This window comes from Pagrus pagrus, assembly GCF_965226575.1.
Source record: "Pagrus pagrus genome assembly, chromosome: 12".
NCBI classification, from domain to species: domain Eukaryota; kingdom Metazoa; phylum Chordata; class Actinopteri; order Spariformes; family Sparidae; genus Pagrus; species Pagrus pagrus.
The window spans coordinates 27,932,637-27,947,397 of NC_140196.1; the positions used below are offsets into that span (position 1 = coordinate 27,932,637).

The window sequence follows — 14,761 nt, forward strand, 5'->3', positions numbered from 1 at the left end:
AGCGGAAAATAAAACAGCTTTGCTCCTGTTTTACAACTACCGCTGCTGGTCGCCACGAAATGCATTCTGGGAAACTTGCTACTGCATACTGCGGTGTGAACGGCGTCGGTCTGCTGAAGTAGCATGCTGAATCCCACATTCAGTATGCAGTATACAGTATATACTAACGCAGTATGTAGTAGGCAGTACGGTAGTATGCGGTTTCGAAAACGGCCGTTATGTATGGACTACTCTCAGGGTGGGAAGACCATTTCACCCAGTATAACAAAAAGTGTTTCTGAACAGGACCAACTATACCTTTAAGCTTGAGCTAAATAAATGTTGGAAAATGCATTGTCTCAAAGCTGAAAACATACTGCTTTCTGATTTTATAGAGATACATGGTTCTCACAGGACAGCAATGCTACAAATGTAATGATCTCATAGAATATGAGGCATTGCTGTAGATTAAACCAGCCAACAGTATACAGGGAAGTTACAATGATATACGATATAATAGCAAAACACTGACAGAGAACCTTTTACTGCAACATCAATAGTATCACATTTCATAGCCTACTTTAACCAAAACCTGCACCATACTTTTACTACAGCAGTCAACATCGTCCAAATACTTGAAACCAGAATTGTCCCCACATTTCATTTCAGCAAAGAACGACACCGAAGGCTTTTCTTGATGGAAAAGATGTTTTTGCTCCACTCTTGCCTGTTATAGTTTGATCTACCATTGTGCTTGGTTGGCAGCACTCTCTTGCTGTTGATCTGGTTAGTTGAAGTAGGTGATATGTGATCGCAAATGATGGTTTGTTCAATCACCTGCCAAATATTTTTTGAAAAGGCCAGCCCTTTTACAAAAAACATCCAGCAGCACCTTCCCAGATGGTCCTGTGTAACAAACCATCCGGGGTATCAGGTTAGCTAGCATGGTGTCAACACTTACGTTGTTGCACATTAGGGTTTGATGAGTTTGGACATTGATTTCAGACGAAGCAGTGACTGGAATGATGTTGCATTAAAGTCCATCAGCTTTCTGTCAGATCTTCTTTCTTCAGATGACTGTGGCTAGAGCCGAGCTACAAGTTGTCAGGAGGTGACAGCTATCATGCTCCAAAACACATAATGCACTGATTTAAATTAAATTAATAAATTTATTAACTTGAAAAAAATAATAATCCCGAGCTCTTGTCAGCACCTGCTATGAACAGTCAACCAGTCCTCAGAAAATTGGACACAGACAATTTCACCTCAAGAAAAAATAGGACCTTGGATTTCATACTGAGCCCCTTAAACAGGAAGGGCACCAACTTGACCAACACCACTTGACACTCAACCTGTGAAAACTAGTAGTAGTAGCATAAAGTACAAGTATGTTGTACAATAATATATTATTGGCAAGATCCAGTCTTCTGCATCAATACTTTTACATTTGATGCTTTTAGCCCGTTCTCACTCCCAAAGCCTCAAATACAGCAGCCTGGTCAGTGGCCCTACGTGTCACGGTGCCTACCGTAGCAGTTGTATTGGGGTTTTTGTTTTTACCCCTTTCTGTCCCCCCCTCTCCCTCACCTGCTCCTTCCCTATGTGTCTGTGTCCGTGGGTGTGGCGACCAGTTCCTGCTGCAGTAGAGAGACGCACCTGATCTTCATCAGCTCATCACCTTCAGCTATATGGTCTCTCCACTACTCCGGTGCCAGATTTTTCCGTCACATATGGTGATTATACTCAAGTTCAAGTTACGATCTCAGTGAAATTTGTCACTATGTTTCTAGTGTTTTTGCTACAGTGTTTTTCCTGAGACTGAACCACAGCTCATGCTTGCATTTTTTTCCTCCTCCGTGTTCAGATTCTCCAGCGTCTCTCTGCTCGGCTCTCGGCTCCTCTCCGTCGCCTCCAGTCCACACCGCCCAGCCTGCCTGCCTGCCCTCCTTACTCATTGCTTGCTGTCTGGTAAATAATCACCCTTGGACTGATTCTCTGCCTCCTGTCCCTGCATTCTGGGTCCAAATAACAAACCCAAACCATAACACTACTTCTACAGTAAGTACACTGCAGTCACCCCTCTAGTGTTTTATCTGGAAGAGCACCTCTTGTAGTGAAGTAGTACAAAGAGCAAGACAAGTCAAGTGATGTGACTGAGCGTAGTTATTTTATCGAAAGGCAGGATGTTTCTGAACCTGACCAACTACTTTTTGTGCCCAAACCTAACCAAACCATGACGTTTCACAACGTTAATAACACTCCAGAAGTCATAACATGTCAAACATTTGTCAGCAAACTTTATTTTAGAGAGGGGTAGGAAGAGCATCATAGTTGGAAGCTGAAGGTTCACTCACCAAACTGCAATAATTAACAAGCTTGGAGTGAGAAAATATTGATGCTACCCTTACACTGACCCCTGCTTCTCTGGGCCTCCTATCAGCAAATAATGTTTTTTAAGTCCAAAATACAGCCTGATGCATAGCTCATAATGTTACATTGTTGGAGAAATGGCTGTTTACAGTATGTCCATTAAGAAGCCTTCATGTCTAATACACAACACTACCCTTCAGCAGTGATCTGTGTACAGGACATGTGTTTCTACACTGCTGCTAACTTTAACCTCCATCCATCAAGTCATTATTTATAACGGCTTATCTTTTGCAGGGTTGCGGAGGGCTGGAGCCAATCCCAGCTGACATTAGGTGAGAGGCGGGGCACAAGCTGGGCATGTGGTCAGTCTATCACAGGGCTGACAGAGACAAACAACCATTTGCTCTTTAAAGTTGCAAAATAACCTCTCATCCTACACATTTTTAACACAGCCTTTAAAACCACAATTTATCTTTAAATTCTTTAATCTTTAATCTTTAATCTGCAAATCCATTTATACCTTAAGATACTGAGGAGATGCAATCAAAAAAGAGAGGGAAACTGTCAAAAGAATCAAGCAGACTGGAGAACAATGAAATAATGAGAGAGAATAAGTCCCACTGAGAAAGCAAGAGGGGTTCAGAAATTAGTGAAAGATAGGATATATGTGATGAAGAGCAGAGTGGGAGTGATGGAGAGCAAAACGAGAGAACCATTGAAAAAGATGAAAGAGACTCAGAGAGCCAGTGAGAGAGATACGATCAATACAGAGAGAATCAGAGGCAGGAACTGAGAATGAAGAGGTAAAGACAGGCTGTGAAATGCTGCAGGCTGATCTTTATGCTCTGTTAGCTGTCTGTTTTCACAAAGTCATGTTGCATGATTGATTGATTACAGGAATTAATGGGAGGGTGGCCTACTAATCTCTGGAAATATAAATCTAGCTGAGCAGCATGGTGTCCCTGATGGACAATATACATACATGAGCAAAAGCACAAAGTCAGGCATGCCACAGACATGAAACATCATTCCCAGCAGCTGTTTCTGTTGCTTTGTTCTCCTTGGTACTGTGTTTGTGTGTGTATTGAGTCATAAATCCTTTTTTATGTCAAGACTTAAAACATACAACATTCAGTACATGTTTCTATGTATTTTTGTTAGCATTTTTCAGGGTGTGTTTTTTTTTTTCTTTTGTGACACTCATTTCTCTTTGTGTGTTTATTCATTGTGTGCCGTTTTACTATTTGAAGTATTTGGGATTTATCGAGCATTTTTCTAAACTTTCACCTTTTTGTTTCAGTACTTAGATTACTTTTAGATATTCAAAATGTTTGTATGTTTTTGTTGTTTTTTTTAGTTTTAGTATTTTACTTTTGTATGTGTTTCAGTATTTGTAGCATTGTTGGATGTGAGACACCAACATAGTTTTTTATCACATCTGTCTCCCTTTATCTGACCTATATGCCAGTATCGCCCACAACAATAGCAAAAAAGTCATTTCGTGCATCTTCTTAAAGGTATTTTAGAGTTTGTAACTTCCTCAAAATTATTTAAAGAAGAATACATTTTAATTTTTATGACGCTGCCATGCATGCATGGAAAGAAGGACGTCTCGGTGTGTTTCTGGTGGCGTCAGAAACCATTATAACTTAACTTTTAGACAGCTTACTTTTCAAAAGCACAACTTTAGTACTTTATTCACTTTGAGTGAAATTGGATTATAAATAATTGAGAATTTTCTCATGTCCTCCAGCTGCTCTGCCTCAACTCAAGACAGATATCTCTACCAGGACCTTTTTAGCTTTGTTGCTAAAGTTATTGCTTTTGCTTTTGTTTGTATTCTTACTTACTTACTTCATGCTTTTACTTGTGTTATCACAACAAGCTCACAAATAAGGTATATTAGGGCTGGGAGGATATACTTATCTCCTGATTCCCCGATTCAATACTTGGTTGCCTATGATTCTACAAGTATTTCAATTCAATATTGAATTTACTGTGATTTTTGTTTTTTTCTCGATTTTAGATTTTGTTGATCATGAGTCTTATTTCCAAAAAAAAAATTCACATCACATGTCCGTCTTTCTCAGTATTATTTCAGCAGCATCATTGCTAAACTGCATAGAAAGAAATCAAGGAAATAGTTTTTAAAGTAAAGTGCTCCATGCTGTAAGAATAATTAATTGCTGCAGGCACAAATCTTCATGGATGAACACCACTGTTATGATTTTTGAAGTGTAAATACAAGCACCAGAAGTAAAAAGCTAATGTTTGTCTATGAACAAACTACACTGCGGTCACATAACCTTAACATCACCACCACTAAGCTTCCTCCTTCACTATACTGTACAATAATAATAAAAAGCATCATCTTCCACCACTTTCTCATTTCCTCCAAACAACAGTTTGGTCATTCTTCATGTCGTCACTGTTAGCGAACTTCTGTGCGTGGGGAGTGGAGGGCATTGTGCTATAACCTATGTGCATTCACTAACAGCTGAATGTCCAAAACCCGGAAGAAAAAGAAACGCCACCAGACATATTAACTGTTTGCATAGATGATTTTTGAACAAAGGCCAACAGCCAGCGAGCAATCGCTACTGGACTGTCTTGTCTTGGTCAACAGGTTTGTCGGGCTGGAAGCATTGTTGCAGTCAAGCCAAAAATCACATTACTGGCAATGTACGTAATGTAATACTAATAATGATAATGAAGCTTATGGACGGAAAAGCTTCATGTTTCAGCTTTTCACTTAGCTTCGAAAAGGGATGGAGCTTCTACTCTGTATCTAGCATAACTGTGTCATAAAATGTTCAAGACTCTTAACATATCTCTTTGTTCAGTGCATAGGCAGAAAACACATGGTTGTCTAATGTTGTCTTGTATTTAATTAATTCCTACATATACTGCATTATATTAGATTGTGCAAGATTTAATTACTTGCTTAGTAGATCTTGTTACCTTCAAGGCAGTCATTTGACATGCCATAACATAAAAAGTACTGTTGTAACTAATTACATTAATGATTACTCTATCTTTTTAGGTGAGTCAGTTCCAGGCCTCTGGTATTATGCATGCTAACTCACCATCATGGCTTATAGAAAACATAACTGAGCAATTTAAAAAGTTTTTCGTTACACCTGTGTGTGCAGACCAAGTCAGTGCTTGTGTGTAAAACAAGGTGTGTAGGGCTTCTGGCTTACCAACATCAGTCATTTCAGACACAGTTGCTGAAAAGGGTCCATCAGGGAATGTTGGAGCATTGTCATTGACATCCTGGACCTTGATGATGAACTCTGACTCTGCCTCGAGCGAGCGGTTTGTTTGCCGGTCAATTGCCCTTGCGTGTAGGACATACTGGGACTTCCTTTCTCGGTCCAGGCTCTTGGCCGCGTGGATGTCACCCGATGTCTCGTCAATTATGAAGATAGACCCAGCCCCCTCGCCAGATAGGATGTATCTCACAGAACCGTCGCCTTTGTCAGAGTTGGAGTGGAGCTGTGAAGGCAAGAAGAAAATGAGTGGGGGAGGGAGCAGTAAAGTGTCCGACAAGTGTACAATACAGAGTAATAGCCAAGTGTCAGGATGAGTGGTCAGTTAATGGTGAGGAGTAGGCAATGAGAGGCACAGCTATCTAATCCAGGAAAGAGAAGCAGAAGTGTTGGAGGATGACAGGTTGTACAAAAGGTTCAGTATCTGTAACAAATTACTGTCGCAGAAAATGGAAAAAGTAGTGTGAGAGAACACTTTTGATGACGTGCAGTCTATCCTGAGGAGACTGTGAGAAAAAGAGCAAATTAAGGATGGAGAGAGGCAGATAAGTAACAGGGAAAGTGAAATTGAGACATCCTGATAAATAGTCATTTAGTATCATTGGTTTAAAGGATTCAACCAAAAATGTAAACTCATTCATTGTCTATGCGTCCCCATGCAGATAGAAAGTAGCGTGACATTTCATAGTCCACAAAACATTTCTGGAGCTGACAGCAAAAACACTGTTGCAGCATTCTCCTAAACAACTGAAGTAGCTTGGGAATTGTGAAAACACAACAGAAAAAAAAAACGTCAAATGGCTCCCTACAACTCATCCCACTTAAACAAGTTTGCACATGTCTTTTTTAACATTTTAAAAATTCTATCTATCTTTTATCGCCAAGCCCTACCTCAATGCCAAATTTCAGCCTCCTGGGGTGAAAACCGTGTTTGAGGACCTATTAACGGACCCACAGAGCAACCAATAGAGGTGCTGGTCGCAGCTAAAATATAAAAAATATACACAATCCAAAATTGTGATTATCTGTGGCCACTATGTGGCAGTAGAGAACACCCTCCTGTTACCAGTATGTGGCACAATCACTGCAACTCCAAATAGGCATATAGATGTGTAAAGGCCAGGACTCTGATCAAACGTAACATTTTTGGAAGACTGGATAATGTACTCTCAAGTAACAATAACTTGTTGTTGCATTGCAAATAATGTGTTTTTCAGGGGTAAACTGTTGAATGAAAACTCACAATCGTCACATTCAGCATCAACCAGGTCTTAAAGGTTTTCAGACTGTGGATCAAGTCATCCTGCTCAGAGGAGTACATCAGTGTATAAAACATGACATTTCCTGTTACTAGGTGGCAATCTGATTTAACTGATTATTGGCATGGTAGTGCATTCACACTGGGAATCGTATGTAATGTGTGAAGTTTGGGGCAGATTTGACCATGTACAGTAATCGGGCTACACTTCCTGTTTAATGGCGAATCGTCTTACCGCATTGCCAAGGCATTTAACAAAAACTCAAGCATTTAATCATTTTTCTTCACAAAGATCTGCAGAATTCCCATAAAATTTTAAGTCCGTCAGATTAAATCTATAGGAGGAGTCTGTTAAAATACAACACCTGTAAATAATAAAAACTGAGCACAAAATTCAAAATGACTGACTTCCTGTTGGGTGTAGTTCATGGCATCGTAAGACCTTTTTTTTGTAGATGTAGGTGTGATTCACATGTGCAGTGATCTTCATACATTTAGGTGGAACTTCTCATGGGGGCTGCTATTTTGGGGGCGATCCATGGCCAGAAATCATAAAACATTCAAATCAACACACATTTCAATATGTGTGTGCAACGTTTCATGAGTTATCAAGCATGTTTAGCCCCACAAAAAGCAATTCATTTGGATAAATAATAATAGACCTTGGAATTCTAATCCTTGCACCGCCAATGCTCTGGCCCTTATTATAAAGAATGCCTATAACCTACATAAAATGCGAGACATCGCTTTGATGTATGTGCACTCCACTTAATTGCCTATGATTAGTTGGATAAAAGGTCGCTAAGGGTTCAGTGATACAAAGATAACATTTGAGCTTGAGATTTTTAGAAAGGGCTCTTTAATTCCCCTGTCTGATGATATCATGAACAAATATATACTGTAATTGGATTATTTTAAGTGTTTAAAAACATCAATTCATAAAGCTTGAGCATATGTGGCATACTGACTGGTTTATTTTGTTCCCACTCAGATTCCTAAATGTTTTTTGATCATGTCACTTTGCCTCTCCCAACTATTGAGCTTCTAGCTCACCCCAAAATCAAAAAACCTTCAAAAGGCACATGTACCTAGAGACAAAAACGCCACTGTTATAGAACAGGGATTTCTTAGGTAGAGAATTTTATTCAGATTTTTATTCAGGCCAAAATATTGTTGGAGAGAACAAAGTCAAAGGAGGCTTGTGAGTTTGTGCCATAAAATTAAACTCCACGATGCATTGAGTTGTACAGAGAAAAACAAAAATAAACAGGCTTGAACAACGGTGCAGTATAAAGACAAAGAAAATCCATCTCCCTGGCACAATATAAAACATTTAAAACAAAAAGAGCAGACAGGAGAAGACAAAGAAAGGAGGGGAGGAGGATAAAAATACAGCAGCATGAAAACAACAGTGTTTCTAAGCAGCTGGCGAGGAAGGAGCAGCGACTGACATTTTGAGGCTAAAGTATTTCCCCCTGTGTATGTCTCTCCAGCTTGAAGAACAAAGGCTTGTGAGGGTGTGAAATATGAATCAAAAAGCATGTGGGCGGGCAGGAAGCAACGGTTATTAATTTAAACAGGTTAATTCCCTTCTGGTGGGATTTACAGGACATGCTACACTGAGCTCCATCACTAAGCATGAGAGCAGAGACACGATAAGGTGGTTTCACTCTGATTTGATATACTTTATCCACTCTATAGAACATCAGTGCATCTTTCCGTCAACAACGTGAACATGTGTAAAGAGGCTTTTCTCTGCAGAGTTCCAGTGTTGTGGCTTTTTTCTGACCCTTGTGAACACTGATCGTTGTAGAGGGTCGAATGTAGAGGAGTGTGGAATATGGGAAGAGAGATTAGTGTAGCGTAGTGGTGTATCTAGCAGTTCTATTCAAATTATTTAAATATTTGGGATGGTGTAAAATGTATGTCTGCCACTGTATGATTATTGAGCTCTGATATGCAAGGGTAAAGTGCCCTAAAACATGACACTCAACATTTGTTATAGCCTAGTTGCAATGAATGGTACCTTTGGGGGAGGGTTAGAAAGTCAGGCAGCCAATTCTTTACAAGTTCTAAAACAATAAGCAAGGGAAAAGAAAAACTATCCTTAACCACCATATCCAAGTGTGTCCAATTACATGAAGACAAAACGACTACAGAAAAGGTTAAATGGCTTATTTGGGTGAATTAGGAGATAATGTTGTGCCTGTGATGTTTCATCACTGTATATAATACAGCTGTGTTCACTTTACTTAGACCGCCTGTCGTTTAAAAAAATGATATCAGTCACGTCCACATGAAAAAAGTAGCTCGTCTTTTCATCAGGTTACACTAATAAGCATGACTAGTTCAATGCATGGCACTCATACACCATTTGCTTGATTATTCACATTAGGGCAGAAAGCATTAGTCGTGAAGCATGATATACTGTGTGTATATATTATCAAACTTATTACCACAACAGATACATTTGCAGCTCTCTGTCAGCGATGGTTTCTCTGACATTCTACTGACTTCACACAACTGCAGCCCACTGTGCTGTTAATTCCTTTGTAAATATTAGCGGTTAGCACGATTTGAAAGCCATTCTCCTGCTGCTTTGAATTGAGTCATGTGGAGGTGTGGCTGAGGTAGGATGATAACAGAGCACTAGTAGACCCCGGACCAGCTGACCCCCTGCCTCTTAATGGAATGTGCATGAACACATTAAACAACAAATTTAAATGGAAGTCTCTCCAATACTTGACCATTTTCACAGAAAAAATGTAAATGTGCAGAGGCAAAGAGCACTTTGCCTTCCACAATTACATTGTGAGCATGTAAGCATGCTGACATGAGCATTTGACTCAAAGCAAAACTGTGATAAAGAAGCTAAAGTCAGTTTTACAAAATACCATGACTACAAACACCATAGTAAACAATACTGGCTAATAAGCACATATTTCACATGGTTGACCTGAAATATAATGAAAAAGGTAGGCAACGGTCATGTCCTTGTCAACTCTTACACTTTGTGTAAACATTTAATACATTTTTTACCACAGGAGAATACTTAAAGACAACAACCTCCCTAGCCATAGTCTGCTCACCCTGCTGCCAGGGGAAAAGATATCCTCTGCCTCTCCTGAACTCATCCTTAACACTGCACCATTGTTTATTTTCCTGACTTGATTATTAGTTATTAGATTAGTTTTTGTTTATTGAGTGTTATGTAGCTGAGAGAATTACCACAGAAACACACATTTTATTCAATCTTTCATTGCATAATAACAAATAAAATAATCTTGAATCCTGAATTCCAACTGCTGTTGTTTGATTGTCAGCTGATGAGATTCCACATCACACATGCACTGGGTGGCCCTGTCTTTGCTGCTATGTTACAATCATCTTCTTTTGATTTGGTGGGCTAGGCACCCCGTTTTGCTGCCCTTGTCAGTTTGGACAACACGTATTTTGGTGCTATGTAGCTATTCTAGCCTAGAGATGGCCACTCAGGTGTGTGCTTATTATTTATTTAATTATCAATAAATATGATGAAATGTGATGACGTGATCTTTTCTTTACCCCCATTGAAAGAGCGAGAAAGCGGGAGGGGGGAAGGGAGGGAGGGAGAGAGAGAATAAGAGAGTGCAGAGGAAAAAACGGCCCTTCACCTGTTGTGTGTATTCCCTTAATGTCAGTGACACATGCTACAGATGCATACATAAAGACCTTGGCAGAAAGCTGGTATGATGTCAATATGTCTGACACGCGTCGTTTTCAGGTCTATTTTTGCTGAGATACACGCGCATGTGGTGGTTAAAATAAGCAAGACTCAGAATCTGTAGATGACATGCTGCTGCAGCCTTGCTTGACACGCGTGTGAGATGTGCCAGTCATGCCGACACTGGCTGCTTTAACCTGTTAACATGGATGCCCAAATGAAAAGCAAGACATTCCGCCAAGTACACGCACAGCTCACGCAGCAAGTGTGTCCAGCCTGTAACAGTATTGATTTATAAGACAGCTGAAGCATTTTTTGTTAACTTTTGCAGCACGTATAAATATTTACAAATGGTGTCAGGTTGTCTTTATTTGGCTGGTTGTTCAACGACAGGATCTTTTAGTTTGTTTCAGCTTTTTTTATTCCCACCACCAAAAGGTGACAGGAGATGGTTCCTCGTAGCAGTTTTAAATACCTTTCAACATATCAATTTCAAAGTTTACTTTTAATTTTGTTTTTGTCTTGATATGATCATCCATTAATATTTTATTTCTCTGTTATTTTCACTGAAAAAAAAAACCTAGCATTTTTGACTACATGTTTCAACCAGGATTACAGCTCATTTTTAGGTCTACTAAAATATACTGCTGGAGAAACAACATGAACTCTATTCTATTCTATTCTATTCTATTCTAATCTGGTGGTAAAGCAGCGGATATTTCTTTAAGTTTTCCCCAGACGGCAACAAGATGAACAATAATATTAAGTGTGTTACAGACGATACATGTTTGGGGTGCTATTGGACTGGGTTGATGGAAAATGTGGGGAAAAGAAGCCGAATAACTAAAACTATGTTTTTTTCTGGTCAAATGTCGTATAATTTCTTGGTGGGGCTACAATTAGGACGTTGTTAAACTTAATGGAGCTATAGCCCCCTCTAGCCCTATGAGGTTTACAAATGTTAGTAAATTCCTTTTTTAAAAGCTATGTACTAAATATGAATACTCAAAGTCCTTGATTTACCAGTTTACTATCAAAAAATATTTCATATTTTCATGGTTCATGGATATGTATCAGTGTCTTTCCATCTTAACAATATTACAAGCACTATCACAGTCACTGCTGATGTATTTCTGAGAGAGAGAGAGAGAGAGAGAGAAAGGAGAGAGAGAGGTCCCAGATGTGATGTATTTCTGGGAGTGTGAGGAGCTAAACGAATGAATACATCAAACAGATATCAGCCTTTAACAGCTTGTCGGACGTCGAGTGTCAGACTGATGATGCCATGTTTGGCTGCGGTGCCGTGCTTACCAAGAAACCTGAGCTCATACAGAATCACGCTTGAGAACACGGAGGGGATGCGCATGCACGCACGCACACACACGCACACAAACACACACACACATATACACATACTCGCCTGGCAAGACATCAAACACACAAAACAGGCACACACAGGCATACACACACGCACACCACAGCTCTCCTTAATTTTTGGCAGCAAGTGTATTCCCCTAACAGGGATTAGTTGACTGATCTCTCCAAAACACACATACATGCACACAGGCAGTCTCGCACACATATGCAGAGCACATGAACAGGATGCAGAGAACCTGTCATGTTGGCTTCGGCTCTTATTTTTATATTTGGACTGCACATAAAGTTCTGTGTAACAACAAACTAAAGTCCAGCAATTATTCCCGACAGAGGAAACCAATAACATTATGAATTGTAACACTCCCTCTATGAGTCAGTTAATGCTGTTTTAAGGTTCAATCAAATACCTTAACAATCAACAATACAGTGGTACCTCAACAAATGGTGGTACTGTCAACAAATCCCTTTATATTTTAGATATTGCTGAAAGGATTTTGTGATAAATGGCTGTTGAATATGCTGTTGAATACTCTCCATCACCCAGGTCATGGTATATCTAATAGCTACAAAGAGGCAACTGGAGAGGTGAAACGTCTTCAACAAACTCAAGTCCCGCTGCCTCAATATAGCACTTAGATAAACCAACTGTTGAAGGTAGCTCCAAAACTATAGGGGTCAGCATAGCTGGTTGCTGTCTTTGGCTGTAGCATCTAGCAGCCATTAGAAAGATAGCTTAGTTAGCTGTGCAGCTAATTGGCCCTATTAAATGACTGGAAATTGCCTGAACCAAGGCCTTGGATCACGGACACAGTTGCCATGACCAGCAGGACTCAGCTGCTTCCCAGTGAACACAGCTGGTCACCAGACTGGGACTGAACACAGCCTCTGAGACCAACACAGGTCAGTTTGAAAACAGGAGATACAGTACGGAGGGGATTTACAGTGGCTCTGACAGGAGACGCATTCAGAAGCACATCAGCAGCGTGTGAAACTGCTGTGTAGAGCTGGAGTAATTTTTACATCTTACTCTGTGAAATGAGGATTTATTTTGACCAAGCCAGAGGTGATTGTGGAAAGACAGACCATCTTGGTGAGTTTTATTTTGTTGTAAAAAAGAAAAAAATCCAGTCTGCCAGCTAATGGAATCTGTATAAGCTGTGTTTCATTAATAATTTTTTTGTGGCCACTATGAAGCTGAAAACACAACATTGATGTATTATAACCAGTTACCTATTACACATCCAGCCATCAGAAATGGTGTTTGTGTTGACATGATGAATGTAAGTTCAATATTCACTCTCAGTGTTTCCCCTAGGACAAAGTTGTAGCAGCAGAGGTGTCACACACGTGCAATTTCTTTTTTGTATGTTTGCAAAATGCACCCTCCAGGAGGTTTCTGTGTCTGCTGGGAGCAGAGGGACTCTAAGTACATAAAGTACATATGAGGTGTGATGAGCCAGTCTTTTAAACTCATCTGACTCGTCTGCACGGGCTAAAATCAAATATGGATATAATACTTTGGAGGAGACAACTACATGAAAGCAACTTGAAGAGGACACCAAATGTGGTGGTGTAACACACACAAAGAGTTGAGATCCCTACACACTGACCATATACCATTGGCAAGTAAAAAGACATTATACCTAGTTCTAACAGGTGATTAAGAAATATATACATGTCATGATTACAATGAAGTTACAATGAAGTTATAAAAATGAGAAACGGTTACAGAATCGAATGAAGAGATTAATCAGACAAAAGTAATATACAAGCTGAAGTGGGGCGAGGCGGCTGCACTGCCTTATAAGGAAGTAAGCAAAATCTCCCTCTTAAGCAATAGATGGCCAGCTGAGTATAAAAACGCAGCAACAGGGGAGACGATGTTCTTCCTCCGCTCTCCTACCCTGGATTAACCCACAACACGGAGTATGTGAGCAGCCTATAATCGCAGAATGGACTTAAAGAGATTCGCAGTTGGATCCAAGGATAACAGAGCACAAGCAGGACTAACCATTTTTACCAACCAACTGTGGTTCATAATTTGGACATTGGAGTTCTTTGTTCGCTTTGCTGGCATGAAGTTTGGACCCTTTTATCCCCTCATATCCTGTCATATCTTTTATGAATCCTATCTAAATAATTTTTAATATCTCTGAGGGAATCTGTCGATCGCCTTTGATTGACAGCTGCCACGTCACGGTGCTCCTTATGCACAATAAGGCCTGGAGCCAGGATGAAGAAAACAGTCAGATCAGGAATGCATACTGTCGTTATATCAACATGGATCCACAAAATGATGGTTATTTCACAGATGAGTGTTTACTCACATTTTCCCAACAATTGACTGCATTTGCTGTAACATCAGTGTGCGATGCTTGCGTGAGGCAACATTAATCTGCAGGAATGATCCTGACTCTGTTCAGCATTGCTTGCTTCAAGTGTTGACATTTAGCCGACGTTGTTGAGCTGATTTTTTACTTTAGTCTCTAAAGTTATGAGACAGAGTCCGCTGCTCTTGTTCTTTTGTTTTACTAGCAGGTGTGTTAATTGACCACGATATGAAGTATCCATAGCGCAAAATGATATCAGAAGAGATCAGAGATAAAACGTAGCCCTCTTTACACTCTCCTCTCTCCCCCTCCTCCTCCTCCTCCTCCTCCTCAGCAGCTGCTGTTTGTATGTATGATAAACAATTACTCTAGTTTTAGCTTGGTCTTCACCAACTCTTGTTGCTGAATACTCCATCATGTCCACAAGCTAGTCATGATCTGTTTTAGCCTGCAGTTTGGTAATGGGCATATT

The 14,761-nt window shown here is 39.9% G+C and overlaps 2 protein-coding genes and 1 long non-coding RNA gene across 3 annotated transcripts in view; 1 reads left to right on the forward strand and 2 right to left on the reverse strand.

Annotated features, from left to right (window-relative positions):
* The window catches only part of LOC311267010 (class I histocompatibility antigen, F10 alpha chain-like), a 501,763-nt gene that overhangs the window by 146,823 nt on the left and 340,179 nt on the right, over window positions 1–14,761 (reverse strand). The gene's annotated exons all lie outside the window — the stretch shown is intronic.
* The window catches only part of LOC311266492 (cadherin-18-like), a 211,747-nt gene that overhangs the window by 121,227 nt on the left and 75,759 nt on the right, over window positions 1–14,761 (reverse strand). The window contains exon 3 of the mRNA XM_084368883.1: window positions 5,553–5,847. Within this exon, the coding sequence (XP_084225009.1) occupies window positions 5,553–5,847 (295 nt within the window). The remainder of the gene's footprint in view (window positions 1–5,552; window positions 5,848–14,761) is intronic.
* On the forward strand, window positions 1,675–3,627 carry LOC311266493. The gene is made up of 3 exons (XR_014623721.1): window positions 1,675–1,712; window positions 1,844–2,037; window positions 2,644–3,627. It is a non-coding gene; the product is annotated as an uncharacterized lncRNA (long non-coding RNA).